Below are 17600 nucleotides of genomic sequence, written 5' to 3'. Positions count from 1 at the left end.
TCAGGTTAAAAACATGGCGAGTTCTCATTGTGGCTCAGCAGGTTAAGAATCCTACTAGTATCCATGAGGATGCAGGCTTGAGCCCTGGCTTTGCTCAGTAGGTTAAGGATCCAATCTGGCTTTGCTGTGAGCTGTGGAGTAGGTTGCAGATATGGTTCAGATCCCACGTTGCTGTGGCTGTGGTGTAGGCCAGCAGCTGCAGCTCTGATTCAACTCCTAGCCTAGGAACCTCCATATGCCACAGGTGAGGCAGGTGTGGCCCTAAAAAGAAAAAAAAAATCATGACAAGAATACTTGACTCTTCTATTTATATCATTCCCACATGTAAAGTAACCGCAAGTCCTATAGGTATTTCCTTTAAAATATATCCCAAATCTACTCACTTCACACTGACTCCACTGTGACCACTTTAGCCCAAATCACTATCCTTTCTGCCCTGCATCCATTCTTGCCCATTCCCAATAGTCAAGTCTCCATCCAACCACCATCGAAATCTTCTGAAAATGTAAATCTGAATGTTACCGCTGCCCTCACATTCCCCTTAGTATTCCCATCAAATCCAACCTCCGCATCCCCGTCCCCAAGGCATGAGCTGCCCCTGCTGTTTCCCCGACACATCTCATGCCTCTTTATGCTCACTCCGCTCTGCTTGCTGTGCCTCCAACGTGCCACCTCAGGGCCTTTGCACTTACCTGTCTCTAGCTTAGAACACTCTTTCCAGACCCTCACATAACTTCTCTCAGAATTCATTCAAGTATCTAATCAAACAGCACCTACCTGTTCTGGCCATGTTTTACTGTGTAAAAACCACTCTGAAACAGTAACTTAAAATAATGCCCGTAATCCCTTTGGCTCATGAATCTGGGGGGTTGACTAAGGCTCAGAGGAACAGTTGTCGAGAGTTCCCATTGTGGCTTAGAGGGTTAAGAACCTGACTAGTATCCATGAGGATGCAGACTCAATCCCTGGTCTCATCCAGTGGGTTAAGGATCTGGCAGGATCCAGCATTGCCATAAGCGGCAGTGTAGGTCACACACATAGCTCGGATCTGGAGTGGCTGTGTCTGTGGTGCGGGCAGGTAGCTACAGCTCTGATTTGACTCCTAGCCAGGGAACTTCCATATGCCGTGGGTATGGTCCTAAAAAGACAAACAAAAAACAAAAAAACACAGAGGTGGGTCTCCCACAAGGATATAGCCAGACGGTGGCTGTGGGGTCATTATGACAGATTATTCACTCATGTCTGTCACCTGAGCTGAGAAGATCCAAACAGCTGAGGGGCTGGAGCAATTGATTCTCCTTAGGAATCCCTCTCTCTCTCGTGTGTGTGTGTGTGTGTGTGTGTGTGTGTGTGTGTGTGTGTGTGCGCGCACGCCCTCTCTCCACGAAGTGGACTCGGGGTAGTCTGCTACATACACAGCGGTGAAAGACTCCCAAAGCAAGTGTCTTTAGATCAACCTGCAGAACTTGCGAGGCCTTCTCTACCCTAGCCTTAAAAGTCATGCAAGCTCATCCACTGCCCTCTGCTCATTAAAGGCATGAACAAAGACCCCACCAGCTTTGTGAGGAAGACACATAAACCCCATCTTTGATGGGCTTGATGTCAAAGAAGTTGTAGACACATTTGTGAAGCACCACACCTCCACCCTCTGTAAGAAACACCCACCCCAGTCCTATGGCACTTTCTATCCTCTTTCCCTGGTTTATTCTCCTTCACAGCTCATGTCTTAACCAATATTACATGTTGTAGGTTCTAGATTACTTGTTTACTGTATCTCACCATGGGAATGTAGGCTCTCTGATGGTCAAGATGTGGTCTTGTGGCCTCAGCCACCAGTATCATTTGTGACACAGAGCAGACCCTCCGTAAATGTTACTGAATGTTGGCTCATTGGAAGCATGTGGGAGAAGCTTTTTACTAAGACTTGGGAAACCAGGAAAGGGCCTGAAACTTAGAGCGCTGGCCGCTGCCGTTACCTTAGCTTTTCATCTTGATGAATTGCAGGAACGAAACAAACTGGCAGATCCATGGGTTAAGAATGCAGTTCTAATTAGCTTACATTTCTCCACTCAAAGGAGCCACGGTGTCTTATTTATTGACAAAAAGATTCCTTCCTACAGCAGGTGTTTTCCTGCCTGGGTCTATCACAAAGTGTCCCGGGGTGTGAGCTGCTCCTGAGGTTTTCTTTTTCTAAAGCTGAAAACTTCTCTGCATGGCAAGGAGATGGGACCAGGCATACATCAATGCCTCTCCATTTAATGCATTCCTGGCCCGGAGTTAGACCTCCTGCCATGTTGATATACATCACTTTGATCTAGGAAATGACTTTCAAGCTGAGACTGAAACCCTAGGAAATAGGCTTGACTTGATAAACACATTTCATCTGAGAATCCACAAGTACTTTGCAAATATTTCTTACTCAGCCTCATAGCTCAGCCAGGCAAAAGGCAGGTGGTAAGCTTTGTGCATATACAGTCTTTGAGCTACAGAAGATCATTTGTCCAGTGACTCAAAGGGGCTGGGGAGGTGGTACTGGGCTCAGAAGGAGCTATCCAAGATCACTCATCTTTGGAGCTCCCTGGTTGCCTAGTGGTTAAGGATCTGATGTTGTCACTGCAGTGGCCTGGGTTCAATCTCTGGCCTGGGCACTTCCATTTGCCAAGAGTGCAGCCAAAAAAAAAGAAAAAAATCACTCATCTTCTGGAGATCCGAGTTGGCCTAGCGGTGGCATGGGTTTGATCCCTGGCCTGGGAACTTCTGCCTGCTATGGGTATGGCCAAAAAAAAAAAAAAAAAAAAAAAAAGATCACTCACCTTCTTTGTTAATATTTATGGAGGAGTTCCCATCATGGTTCAGCGGAAACAAATCCGACTAGGAACCATGAGGTTGCGGGATCAATCCCTGGCATCGTTCAGTGGGTTAAGAATCTGGCCTTGCCATGAGCTGTGGTATAGACTGCAGACGTGGCTTGGATCTGGCGTTGCTGTGGCTGTAGCGAGGGCCAGCAGCTGTAGCTCAGATTCGACCTAAAAAAGCAAAAAAAAAAAAACCATTTATGAAGTGCATTCATTTCATTCATTTTGATAACACGTTCCTTTCATATAATCTGTTATTTCCTCCTAACAATTCCCTTGAGTTCTGCCTTTATTTTTGCCTCTGATTATCCAGGTACCTGGTGCAGTGAAGCCAAAACATCCAGGTGTTCACACAATTTTTAGTTTATTTTTGCCTAATTTGACAACATTTAGGTGTAAGCTTAAAATACATCCAGGCAAGAACCAGACTGTCCAATTGATGTGCTTTACTCACAGCTGCCATATATATATATATATATCTGTTAACTGAATGGGTCTCCAAATGTCTACTAATTATCAGACTGGTACATCCAGAAATTATTGAATAAGCTATGGCCCCTTAGGTTACTTCAAAGGGGATTTGAGTTGGGGGGCGGGGCCAGGGAGGGGGCAGGGAGGCAGTACAGGAGACCAAGTAAAACCTCAGTGAACTAGGAGTGGAAAGACAGATTCTAAACCCACTTTTGCTACAAACTGTCCAACTTTGAATAGGTAGCATAATCCTCTTACTAGCTTCCCATCTATAAAATATAACTGATAAATTTATACAAAATTTTACCCTCAGTGGTAAAGGTTTAGTGAGAAATAGAGCTTTGGAAATTGTCTAGTAAAACTAGTGGAAAACATAGGTATTGCTTAATCAGAAATTATTAGTGCTGGAGTTCATATCATGGCTCAGCGGTTAATGAACCCAACTAGTATTCATGAGGACACGGGTTCGATCCTTGGCCTTTCTCAGTGGATTAAGGATCCAGCATTGCCGTTGAGCTGTGGTGTAGGCCGGTAGCTTCAACTCTGATTCGACCCTTAGCCTGGGAATCTCCATATGCCTTGGGTGTGGCCCTAAAAAAAAAAAAGAACAAAAAAAAGAAACTATTAATGCATGATATGGACTGAGTTGTGTCCCCTCAGAATTTATATATTGAGGAGTTTCTGTCGTGGCTCAGTGATTAACGAATCCAACTAGGAACCATGAGGTTGTGGGTTCAATCCCCAGCCTTGCTCAGTGGGTTAAGGATCCAGCATTGCCGTGAGCTGTGGTGTAGGTTGCAGACAAGGCTCAGATCCTGCGTTGCTGTGGCTCTGGTGTAGGCTGGCAGCTATAGCTCCTATTCTACCCCTAGCCTGGGAACCTCCATATGCCGTGCAAGCGGCCCAAGAAATGGAAAAATAGACCAAAAAAAAAAAAAAAAAAAGGAATTTATATATTGCAATTCTAACTCCCAGTATCTCTGAGTGTGACTGCTTGTGGATCATTAATAGGGGCCCTAATCCAGTAAAACTGGTCTTTATATAAGAAGAGTAAATTTGAACACAGACATGTACAGAGGAAAGAGCCAGTGAAGACATAGGAAAATGGCCACATGCCAGTCAAGGAAAGAGGCCTCAGAAGGAACCAACCCTGCAGACACCTTGATCTGACTTCCAGCCTCTCAAATTATGAGAAAATAAATTTCCGTTGTTCAAACCACACAGTCTATGGTGCCTTATCACAGCCCTGGCAAACGGATAAATGCACTGAGCCCAATATCTAGAAAGGTGTAAGTCCTGCTCTGCAGCCAAGGGCGGGATGTGTGACAACCTCCCTGTGGGATCACGTTGGATCATTCAGGGGATAAATCCAAATCACGGGCTAGGAGGGCAATAAAAGATCAAAGGCAAGGAGCTGGTGCTTTGTTCTAAGGCCAAAGTGTGAGTCATGTTTGTACAGGAGAAAGGGAGTCCTTAAGTCAGAAGTGAGACGAGAATCAGTGTGCCCAGGGAAATTAATGTGGGGCTATTAGTAATGCAAAAGGTATCAGGCAATGCCAGGATCATTGGAGCAGGGTCCTAGTCTCTGATGTGTGAGACATGAACAGACTTTTTCATCGGCTCCCATCACTGCCTCGGTTCTAGGTTTGCCAAATAAGAGACTGTAACTCACTCTGTAGCATTTGCAGTGGGCTTCACCTTCCCTACTTGATCCCCCTGGTCAGTACTGTATTCTCTGAACTAGTTATTCATTGAAGCCGTTCTCAGTGGCAGATAAGAAAGATTGAGGTGTCATGTCACTGGTCTATTTAAGGTGTGGTTTCTAGAACCAAGGAAGTCATATCTATGGGGGAGATGCTAAAACAAAAGGCGAACATGATTCTCTAAGTAAGTGATAAAGACAAAAAGAGAGGAACAGATATTCCAGTGGAAGGCAGCAGACCTGGGACTGGAGAAGCTAGAAGACACTCAAAACATCCACAGAGACAGTAATAAGTAAAGCCTAGAGTAATTCCTAAAACCAATGATAAACCTGCTCAGTGACTCAGGTCAGTGGTGACCTCAAGTTTGGGTTATGTGACATAATGGGCACCCCCTTACTTGAATTCCACAATCCCCCCACCCCCAATGTCATGGATACTTACCAGATAGTACCAAGACGTTTTCCTCAACATTGTATGAACACGAGAATCACCCGAGATACTTTTTTAAAATATTGATGCCTGAAGCCCAACCTCAGAATGCCCGATTTAACTGGCGTGGAGTGGGAATCACAATTTTACAATTCTTATTTTCACTGTCTGTGGGTTATCATATGCAGTTGCTATTGAGACCCGTTGTTCTCCGTCATAAACATGCATCTGCCATTGTCTCTTGATGTGCCTGGTCAGTTCCAGATGAGGCTTTAGTTTTGGTTTTTTGTTTGTTTGTTGTCTGTTTTGGGGGGGTTGGTTTGGGGCTTTTTGTCTGTTTGTTTTGTCTTATTAAGGCCACACCCACAGCATATGGAAGTTCCTGGGCTAGGGGTCAAATCAGAGCTGCAGCTGCCAGCTTACACCACAGCAACGCAGAATCCCAGCTGTGTCTGCAACCTACACCACAGCTTGCTGCAATGCAGGATTCTTAACTGAGTAAGGCTGGGGATCAAACCTGCATCCTCATGTTTAGAAGGTGGGTTCTTAACCCTGCTGACCCACCACGGAATCTCCAAGGATTTAGTTTTATGGAAAAGTCTACTAGAGAATTGCTCATCTATGTGGTTTCAGATAGTAATATGAAAGCTTCCATGAAAGCAGGTTCATCAAGGAGTTTTGGCAGCTTACGTAATACACTTGTAAAAAAATTTGGGGGCTGCCCTGCGTCATATGAAGTTACCCAGCCAGGGATCAGATCTAAGCTGCGGTTTCAGCAATGCCAGATCCTTTAACCCAGGGATCAAACCTGCATCCTGGCACTGCAGAGATACCACTGATCCCATTGTGCCTGTAGAAGATAGAGAAGATTGAAGCTCAAAGGGCCTTCTGATTTTCTGGATGAAAACCCTATAGGCAAGGGTCAGGCTTACAAAAATGGCCTATGGTATCTCCAGTCGTGAAAGCTGCCTAATGAAAAGCAAGTCTTGCAAAAATAAGATGTGAAAAGTTCACCAGGAGATCATACCTAGAGAAATACAGGCCTAGACCACATGATCAAGGGCTGTCTTCATTGTTCATTTATTCACTCATAAAACATTTCCTGAGCACCTACTATGTTCCAGATACTTGATGTGCAAATTGAACAAGACTGAAAAGTTCCTTTGCTCACTGATATTTTTTCTAGAACATCAGCTCTGTTAGTTTGGGGATCACGGCTTCTGATTTATTTTGTTCTGTTGTTTCACGCAGCATTGTACCCTTCATGCCCAAGCAAATAGTGGATGAGTAGTAAATGTTTGATAAATGAATAATAAGTGAATGAATAAACTAAATCAATGGACTATATCATTGCACAGACATGTTTGATATAGGGAAGAACAGGATGCTGTAAGAATACATGGAGAAGTTAGCTATTTAGGGAAGGCTCTGAGGGGAAAAAGAAAATTATGTCAAGGATGAGCTCAGTGTGGTGAATAGGAAACAGTAGATTTAAAGGCCTGAGACGTGAGAAAAAGTAACTTGTGGGGAACTTCAAGTTCAGTGTGACCGGTTTTTAGGTGGGGAAAAAGGGCAGTAGAAGAATTAGGAAGGACATAGGCCACGTTGCCTTCACTCAAGTACCTGTCTTAATTTCCTACTATACCTGTAACAAATTACCACAAATTAGTGACTTAAAACAATATAAGTTTATTATCTTACAGTGTATAGGTCAGACATCTAAGAATAGGTCCCACTGGGCTAAAATCAAGACTTGGGCAGGGCTGTGGTCCTTTCTGGAGGTTCTAGGGGAGAATCTATTTCCTCGCCTCTTCCAACTTCTAGAGACTGCCTGCATTCCTTGACTTAGCTCCTGGTATCTTCAGAACCAACGATAGAGCAGGGGGTGGGGTGGGGTGGGCTGGGGTAGGGTCCTTTTTCACACCTTGAATGTCTCCTGCCACTTCCATCTTCAACATTTTCTGAACCACGTTTCTGATTTGAAGAGCTCACATGATCCTCATCCAGATAATACAAACTAATTTCCTCTTAATCACATGTCAGAGTCTCTTTTGCCATGTAAAGTAACCTATTCAGAGATGCTAGGATTTAAGACCCAATATCTTTGGAGGTCGTCACTCTGCCCATCACATCTTGTTTAAAACCTTGGATATTGCATAAAAGCAGAGGGAAGGTACTGAAAGTGTTCCAGTAGCGGAATGAATGGTTAACATTGCATTTTTAAAAGGGCTCTCTGGATGATTTATGGCAACTGGATTAGAAGGAAATTATTGTTATCTAGGAGAGATGAAGTGTTAGTGTAGACCAAAGACATGTCTGGAGGAAATGAAGGATGGAAGGATTTGATAGTCATTTCTTTTCTGTTTTTCTAAGGCAGCATCCATGGCATATGGAAGTTCCCAGACTAGGAGTCAAATCCGAGCTATACTTGCCAGGCTACACCACAGCCATAGCAACATGGGGTCCAAGCCTTGTTTTCAACCTGCAGCACAGCTCACAGCAACACCGGATCCTTAACCCAGTGAATGAGGCCAAGGATCAAACCCAAGTCCTCATGGATACCAGTCAGGTTCGTTACCACTGAGCCACAATGGGAACTCCATGAGTCATTTCTGAGACTGTAAAGAACAGGTTTTAGTGGTTGATTTGTTATGGGGGATGAGCATGGATAAGACAAGTGCCACCCAAGTCTCTAGCTACGGTGCACCTGCATAAAGGTGCTATTTACCAAGACTGTCAATACAGGATGAAGGGCAGCTTTGAGAGAAGAGGGAAAATAATGGATTTGTTTCAGGATACATTAAGCTCAATGAGCCATGAAGCCATTCCAGTGCAGATGTCCAACTGGGAGTTATGTCCACGGATTTAACATTCATAAGAGATGTCTGGACTGTGGACTTATCTCTGGGTATTATTACATCTACAAATCCAAAGCTCTGGGAAAAGTGTAGCGAGAAAAAGAAAAGACACCCTAGGACAAGAGAGGAACTTGACAAAAACCAGCATTTCAGAGACTATTAAAGGAAAAGGAGTCTGCATAGGAGAGTAGCAGAACAGGACAGAGGGGAAAGAAGTGAAAGAGGTCTGGTGTCATTAAGTCCAAAGAAAGAGACTGTCTTTTTTTTTTGTCTTGCCATTTATTGGGCCGCTCTCGCGGCATATAGAGGTTCCCGGGCCATGGGTCAAATCGGAACCGTAGCCGCTGGCCTATGCCAGAGCCACAGCAATGCGGGATCCAAGCCTATGCCAGCTACACCACAGCTCATGGCAACGCCGGATCCTTAACCCACTGAGCGAGGCCAGGGATCAAACCCGCAAACTCATGGTTCCTAGTCGGATTCGTTGACCACTGAGCCACATGGGAACTCCAGGAAGAGACTGCCTTAGAGAGCAAGCAAAGTCCACTGCCTTGACTGCTGGGAAGCAGTCAGTAAGATAAGGACTGAAGGGAACCAGGTGAGTGGGCCACTTGAAGTCACTGTTGACTTTGGCAAGAACAATGACCTTGGGGCAGGAAGATTGAACTGTGATTGGAAACAAGGAACAAGAGACCAGAGCCCAAACTACTTTTTTCAAGAAAGTTGGCTACAAGATGATGAGAGAATTTGAGAGGTAGCTAAAAGGAGGAGGTGAGACTTTTTCTTTTAATTTTGGAAGAGAGAGAAACATAAATATATTTATAGCAATTCCTTTAAGTGCCACTGTGACAGGCAGGGGGAGATGGAGGTGGCTGGAAGTAAACATAAAGTTCAGAAAGAGTGTTCTAGGATTTCCTGTCATGGCTCAGTGGAAATGAATCTGACTAGTATCCATGAGGACGCAGGTTCGATTCCTGGCCTCGCTTAGTGGGTTAAGGATCCAGCATTGCCATGCGCTGCAGTGTAGGTCACAGATGTGGTTTGGATCTGATATTGCTGTGGCTGTGGTATAGGCCGGCAGCTGCAGCTCCAATTCAACCTCTAGCCTGGGAACTTCCATATGCCACAAGTGGGGCCCTAAAAGAAAGCAAAAAAAAAAAAAAAAAGTGTTATATTTGGTCATTAATTTGTTCATGTTTAATGTCCAAGACTTGAACACATTCTATTACAAATGGAAAGGAAATGGTAGTAAGAGGGAATTTTAAAAGCGGGAGATACTTGACCATCAAGATCTCAAAGAGATGCTGGGATCTAGAGCTTTGGGGGAGGGATTGGCTTTACCTGCTCTCCCTTGAGAGTGAGAGGCTATGCTGTAAAAGGGTAGGTGCCAGCTCAGGAAAGTGGGGCAGGAAGTTTATAAGACTCCTGTTTCATGGCTTCTGTTTGGGGTTTTCTGTCATTAATAAGATAGTAATCCAAGGTGGTGCTGCAACCAGAAAAAATCCAAATGGTGACCCAAGAAAGAAAAGTTCAAAGCCAGAAAAGCACAGCTGGCGGTGGGAGGGATTGTTCTAAGTGCCAAAATATATATGTCGAAATTTCAGAAAGATGAAGAATAAGTCCTGAAGTGGAGTGTGAAGTGGTAAGTTTAGGACATACACAACTCAAGGGTGGGAAAGCTTGATTTATGAGGTGCTTGCCACAGGAATGGCTAGGCGGGCTGGCTTAAATTCGCAAGAAAACCAGGCAACTTAAGGCTTTGCCAGACTCTCTGGGGGTGACAAAGAGAAACAAGGTTTCTAGCTCCAATGGGTCCATAAATTAGTTGAAAATGTATGAATAGTCAGTGAAAAACGTGTAGCAGGACGACTTGCTAGTTTTCTTCATTGCCGTTATTATTGTCGTTGTTATTGCTAGGTTGAAGATTCAATTACAGTGCAGTACAAGATTTAACAAAAGGATGTGTTGAAAATATAAAGCAGCATATCATTAAGCATTAAATGAGAGATGAGGTAAAAGGATAAGGACTGCGATTCAGAAGGGGGAAAGGAGTAAATAAACTGAGTTGTGAAGATGTTTTGGAAACAAGTACACATAATGGTCATTATAAGTTGACCTGTTTTATTATCTTAGTTACCACCCGAAGCCCGTGGACTGCAATGGCACACCATCGCCCATTGACTGCAGGATGAGTCCCTGGGGCGAATGGTCAAGATGTGACCCTTGCCTCAAACAAATGGTAAGTGTTCATAGTTATTTCCCTCTAATGTCTTTCCCATATGGAGACTGTATTGGCAGCATCTCCAGGAAGATGACCATGAGGCAGGGAGCCCCTCAGTTGAGTTACAAACCCAGCAGGAAAGGCAGATAATCTAAACGAATGTGGCTACCCTTGCTGCAAAAGTTGAATGTGGCTGCTTACTAAACAAGAATCACGAGGATCCATATTCTGTAGAAGAACCCATCAACCCTACCATGTGAGGGCTTCCTTCAAATGGCATCAGCGACTACTTTGGGGACATCCATCTTTTTTTTTTTTTTTTTAGTGTAGTTGGTTTACAGTGTTGTGCCAATTTCTGCTGTACAGCGTAGTGACCCAGTCATACGTGTATATATATACATTCTTTTTCCTCCCATTTTCTTCCATTATGATCCATCCCAAGAGACTGGATAGAGTTCTTCATTGCTTATCCATTCTAAATGCAAGGGGACTTCCATCTTAAAGCCATTGGCTCAGCTGGGTGTGGAAGGCTATAGTGGTGTGGATGCAGTTTTAGATCCTAATCCCTGTGTGGCCTTAGAAACACTAACATTTCCAACTGGTTCTATACAGTTTCGCTCAAGGAGCATTGAGACCTTTGGACAATTTAACGGGCAAAAGTGCGTGGACGCCGTGGGGGACAGGCGGCAATGCGTGCCCACGGAGCCTTGCGAAGACCTTGAGGAGGACTGTGGAAGTGACTTTCAGTGTGGTACAGGTAGTCCTCCCATTGCCTAGGGTGGGTTTCCATGCGCCCTCAGGAGCCAAAAGAGAGAAACGTGCTTCCAGACACTTATGCTTCCAAGTGTGAAAAGGGGGCCATCTATACAGTCCCAACAAAGAATTTGAATATACGTATGGTTCCTCCCCTCTATCCTTAAAGTACGTTTGATAGCTTCAGAAAGAAAGAAAATTCGGCATCAGATACACAGTGTCTTTCCTGCTGTTGACTGCAGGCAGATGCATAAAGAGGCGCCTTCTGTGTAATGGTGACAATGACTGCGGAGACTTTTCAGATGAGGATGACTGTGACAGTGATCCCCGCCCCCCCTGCCGTGAGAGAGTGGTGGAAGAGTCTGAGCTGGCACGGACAGCAGGCTACGGGTCTGTACTCCACTTGGATGTTTCTAGATGGAGATGAGTAAAGATGATCCCTACCCCTCCTGCCATGCTGGAGTGGTAGATGGCTTCAGCTGGTACAAGGAGTATTCTGTCTGAATTACACTTGACGTTGAAAGAAGGTAAGTGCTGAAGCAGAATCTCAAGACGATTTGGACAACCTGCTTGACTTCAGTAGGTGTCTCCAGAACAGATCATCAAGATGGTAGGTGATGACGTCTGAGTCCAGTAGGAGAGGAGACATCTTATTTATCAACCCCCAGAAGACCGTATTGGTATTAAAATGGCATGTTAATATTTGAAATGGAATTGCCAGTAGTAGATCTGGCAACTCGATTCAAATATTTGAATGGCCAGGAAGGCTGTCTTCCGAGGCAACTCCTCCTGGATCTACACCCGGGGATAAGTTCTCAGGGGGTCCCAGCATTCTGGAGTTCACCCAAGAGGAAAAGGAAAGAAGTTCTGATGCCAGGAGGGTTGGTTTTGAGATTCTGGTTCTCATCACAGAGCTGAGGTTTCACTCGTTTCCCCTCAAACCATAGGCACCACGGCAGGGTCAGCTCAGAGAAGAGGTCTTGGACAGTTTAGAATTTAGTTGTACAGGCTAGAGACTATTTGCCTCCAAAACTTGGACAATGACATAGGTGCCGATCTGTTTTATTTCATTTAGTTAGAAAACACTCCAGGGATGTCCACAACAAAGTTGCCATTAATCGTTCTGGGGTGTTTTCAGTAAAGGTACTTTGTGGGGATTTGCTGGCAAATTGTCTCCAGCAGAGACAGAGCTGTTCCCCCCTCCTGTGGTGTATGAACAGAGATGGCACCTCACTGTGGTTCCTCACCTGGAGTGCAGTATGTCTCTTGATCCTCATAATTCCAGTGCCTGGTTCATGGTAGGCACTCAATTAATACTGATGGGTGGGAGTTCCCATTGCAGCTCAGTGGAAACAAACCCAACTGGTATCCATGAGGATGCAGGTTTGATCCCTGTCCCCGCTCACTGGGTTAAGGATCTGGTTATTGCTGTGAGCTGTGGTGTAGGTTGCAGACACAGCTCAGATCTGGCGTTGCCGTGGCTGTGGTACAGACTGGCAGCTGCAGCTCTGATTCAAACCCCTAGCCTGGGAACTTGCCTCCAGTATGGCCCTTAAAAAAAAAAAAAAAAAGTTGGTGGATAAATAGGTGAATTAATTATTAAAATTAACTATTTAAAATACATGCGTCTAAAACATTGTCAGTTGCAGCAGATGAGATTGAAACTAGGTCCCTGGAAAGAAATCCAGGTTCAGGACTGGAGTCCTGGGAATAAGGATGAAACAAGGAAAGAAGAAGAGAGCAATGGGAAGAGCATGGCTGCGAGAGGACTAAGGCAGTGGTTCTCAACCAGAGGTGATCCTGAACCCAGAGGATATTCAGTCAGGTCTGGTGGTCCCAGGGGTGGGGTATGGAAATGAGGAGCTTGCTGGGAGTGAAGGACCATCCGGTGGGTAGAGGCCCCAGATGATGCTGCACATCCTACGATGCACAGAACAGCAAGACGTCAGTAGTGCTGAGCTTGGGAAGAACCCAACACAAAGGAACTGGGCCATTCCTAGGATAGGACCTCTGAATTAGGTCTGGCTAAAAACGGAGATGTCTCCTCTATCCAAGGCAGATGAAACTTCCATTTGTTTAAACGCCATAAGGAAAAACTCCTGGATACCAAGAGTCAGACACCAGATAAAACATTTCACATACCCTTTATTGACATTATAAAATCTCACCATAGCCTGCAGCCTAAAGGTAGGAATCTCAAATCAAATGGATAGTCTCGAAGCCCACACTCAGCAGGGCCTCTTAAAAATTGGTGGCCATGGAATGGGGGTGTCCAAAACCTTATAACCAGGTCACTGCCTGAGCCAGTGAGTTCTGACTCTTCTTGCTACTTTCCTCAGGAAGACACTGAGCCCTTGGGGAAAGTTCATTACTACTTTATTTACTTTATTTGGGATCCAAGAAAGTTTTTCTCTCTAAACAAATAGATTTGAAGCAGGGCATGGCGTGTGATAGGTATACTCACTGGATGCACATTTATATCTGATTTTATAGGGAAAGGATAGAGAAATCGCAGCCCTCTTGGCTGAAAAACAATCCCTTGTAATCTGTAGGTTCCCTTTGTTTGGGGGAGAAGAAGATATGTTCTGTAGCATCTGCCAGGGAGTTTCATAGTGAGGTATCCCAAGGGAGTGGCTGGGATCCCTTAAAGACCTCACACCTTAGCAGTCAGGGGTGGTGATGAGGGATCTCACAGGCTGAGCTGTCAGGACTAAGTGAGCGGCTGGGGCCCCAGCTATGGAGAAAGGTTGGCTGAAAGGTGGAAAATGACATAGGCTCTGTTAGAGCCAGTCGCTAGCTTTTTTTTTTTGTCTTTTTGTCCTTTTAGGGCCACACCCCACAGCATATAGAGGTTCTCAGGCTAGGAGTCTAATCTGAGTTGTAGCTGCAGGCCTACACCACAGCCACAGCAAAGGGAGATCCGAGCTGCGTCTGCGACCTACACCACAGCTCACAGCAGCACAGGATTCTTAACACACTGGACAAGGCCAGGGATCGAACCCACAACCTCACGGTTCCTAGTCAGATTCACTTCCGCTGCGCCACAACGGGAACTGTGACTAGCATTTTCTAAGTTCCCCATTACCATGAGCAATCACCTGTAACTAATTTAGTCTTCATAAAACCTATTGTTCTCCAATAGCTTTCATTTGCATAATATTTGGAACTTTTCAAAATCTCTTTTGCATATTCCTTCTCTTAGCTTTTCATAATAATCCTGCAAAACAGTTAAGGGCAGTATTATATTCATTTTATAGATAAGAACTGAGTGAAATAAATAAGATCATTTGACTTATTAGTTGCTAGCAGAACTAAAACCCAAGTTTCCCTGACTGATAGAAACCTATTTTTTTTTTTTTTCCTTTTTGGCTGTGCCCACGGCATATAGAAATTTCTGGGCTGGGGATCCAACCCACACTGCTGCAGTAACCCAAGCCATGGCAGTGACGATGCCAGATCCTAACTGACTGAGCCACCAGGGAAGTCCAGGAAACTGTTTCTTTTTTTCACATTGCCACCTTCGCTCTCTTTCTCCACCCATGCCTCTCACCACCCACATCACTTCCTCCACATTGCTACAAAGCCAGTAAGTCAACTCCCTAACTTTAAAGCAAAACTAGCCCCCTAGAAAATGAAACTCCTTAAGTAGCTATTTATTACCCAAATATTTGAATTAAGCAAATAGAACAGTAGTATAAATCAGTAAGCAATATTTAAGAAGAGGTTTTAAACTAACATGCTTCATTATAATTATGATATTCCTCAACCCCATGAATGTTATGTATTTATTGACTGCACACCTCTTATAGTAATGGGACTATATTGAAACAGAAGTATTAGGAGTAAACATTCAAATCATAACAGCATGCTTATAAACTGTCCAGTCTGGAAAACCTCAGTAAGTTTTATCAGCAGCCATATACAGTCAGATGTCACAAGTACTCATAGCAATTAATTTATACTTTTTTTTTCATTTGAAGGACTCTGATTTAAATTCTCATGCCAGGAGTTCCCCTTGTGGTGAGGTGGAAATTAATCCAACTGGGAACCATGAGGTTGCAGGTTCGATCCCTGGCCCTCACTCAGTGGGTTAGGGATCCAGCATTGCCTTGGGCTGTGGTGTGGGTCGCAGATGCAGCTCGGATCTGGCATTGCTGTGGCTGTGGCAAGGCCGGCAGCTGTGGCTCCGATTAGACCCTTAGCCTGGGAACCACCATATGCTGCAGGTGTGGCCCTAAAAAGCAAAAAAAAAAAAAAAATTCTCATGCCAGGAGAATTTGCTTGTATCACAAATATTTCAGCCTCTTGTCTTGTAGGCATCTGAGATGCTCTAGAAGTGTTGAGGGAAATCCCCAACCCATCTTGCATTCACTGAAAAGATATAAATCCAAACCAGCTGTAAACGATGTGCCATATGCTAGGAATTACGTTTGCACGTGATCTAAGCATAATACCACTTCCGTGGAGGGAGACTTCTCTTCAGCTCACCTGGTAACTTGGAACTGCCTGCAGTTCTAGGTGTGGGTGTGAAAACAAGCATCTCTAAGTGCTGCCAAAGAACACATGGTTTTTATTTCCTAGGCGATGACATTCCATCCATGAGAAGTTTTCATGTTTCTTGGCAGAAAAAAAAATATTGGCTCATTCTAGACTAGACTGGCTGTCTCTGTAGCAGTGGAACCAAGTCAAAAGGTTTGAAGCATTTCTTCCTTAGTTGTACTTTAGACTGTGGATCAGCTTTATTGTAATTTTCCAGATGCATCCAGCGAACTGGTCAATTTGCAGTTCTGTAAAACAATTCCTTCAAGCTGGTATTGTTTGGGGTGCAAAAAAGACTTTCCAAGGGGGACACAGGTGAGTTTTAAGAAAATGCTTTCCTCAACTATTAGTTACTTAACAAATCCAACTACAAATAAATCTTTCATTCCGTATGTACATATTTTTCATAAAATTGATAAGGTTGACCATTCAGTGGCATTCGTTATCAAGCCCATTCTCCGTTCCCACCTCCCCTTCTATGATCACTTACCTCCCACTTCTCCAAAGAAGATATATCCCTCACCCATCTCACATTTTACTGAGTAGTAGAAAAACCAGGAAACAACTCCAAATAGTGGTACTCAGTTGAACTTGGACTCTAATAACTTGTAAGTCAAGGGATCTCCAGTTCTTTGTACCAACAGCATGGAAAGATGTCCTAATCAATTGTCAGGACATGGACTATAAAAATAGCTTTTAATGGAAGACTAGTGTATGTTTTTCTTTTGGCATAAAATTCAGATGATCAAAGAACTGAGTGACATTGCTATGACAAAATTCCTTTTATTCTTATCGACTTACTTATGTGAGTAAAGTTTCTCGGCATTTACATCCATAAAAATGGAAAGAAGCAAAAAATTGATACTGAGCCCTGCCTTTTTCTAGCAATAAGTAATATTCATCCATGGGTATAGTAACTAATCAATTAATTTTTAAAAAGCCCCATTCATTTCACTGAGAGACACTTTTCCAATAAAACTGTAATGTTTGTTAACTATTTTTAAATTTTAATATACTTCAATACTCTACTACTAGCAACTCAATCCAGAAGATTTTTTTAAATACTTAGATATTTAGTGTTTTAAAATTTTCAGTGAATACTTTTTTGGTACAGAAAAGTGTGAAAAAGTGATGAATTTAAAATTCTAAGCATAGGAGTTCCCGTCGTGGCTCATTGGTTATCGAACCTGACTAGCATCTATGAGGACGAGGGTTTGATCCCTGGCCTTGCTCAATGGGTTAAGGATCTGGCATTGCCATGAGCTATGGTATAGGTCGCAGACGCAGCTCAAATCTGGCGTGCTGTGGCTGTGGTGTAGGCCAGCAGCAGCAGCTCCAATTCAATCCCTAGCCTGGGAACCTCCATATGCCACAGGTGCAGCCCAAAAAAGACAAAAAAATAAAATAAAATAAAATAATAAATAAATAATAAAATTACAAGCATAAAAAAATTTAAGCATATAAGTATATTCCATTAGGTTAAAATTCTGAAGCAGAAATGGACTAGGAATACAGATTCAAGCATAAAAGGCGGGTAGGACCATAGGAGAAATCACCCCATCATCATTCATTTTGCCATGAACCTCAAACTGCTCTAAGAAATAAAGTCTATTTAATAAAAAGAATCAAAAGTAATAACATAAAACATGCAGCTGTTAAATAAATATAAACATTGTAGTTACTTGATACCCACCATCACTACAGAATTTCTATTCCATTGGATTTATTTTTAAAGGAGGAGAAGTCAGGAGTTCCCACTGCGGCTCAGTGG

General features: G+C 43.7%; 1 protein-coding gene across 3 annotated transcripts in view; it reads left to right on the top strand.

The window, feature by feature from the left end:
* Nucleotides 1–17600, top strand: part of C9 (complement C9) — a 76631-nt gene that overhangs the window by 20618 nt on the left and 38413 nt on the right. For all 3 annotated transcript variants that reach the window (XM_085001452.1, XM_085001451.1, NM_001097448.2), the window contains 3 exons: nt 10450–10555; nt 11150–11294; nt 11533–11680. In XM_085001452.1, coding sequence (XP_084857578.1) covers nt 10505–10555; nt 11150–11294; nt 11533–11680 — 344 coding nt within the window. In that variant the 5' untranslated portion in view covers nt 10450–10504. The remainder of the gene's footprint in view (nt 1–10449; nt 10556–11149; nt 11295–11532; nt 11681–17600) is intronic.

The sequence above is a fragment of the Sus scrofa genome, chromosome 16 (genome assembly GCF_054392235.1).
Source record: "Sus scrofa isolate SSC_HxYL_T2T_F1_AM1 chromosome 16, Sscrofa_HxYL_maternal_Yorkshire_Landrace_v2.0, whole genome shotgun sequence".
Taxonomy (NCBI): domain Eukaryota; kingdom Metazoa; phylum Chordata; class Mammalia; order Artiodactyla; family Suidae; genus Sus; species Sus scrofa.
The sequence above is the reverse complement of the archived record's forward strand: the minus strand, read 5'-3'. Positions and strand labels throughout refer to the sequence as shown.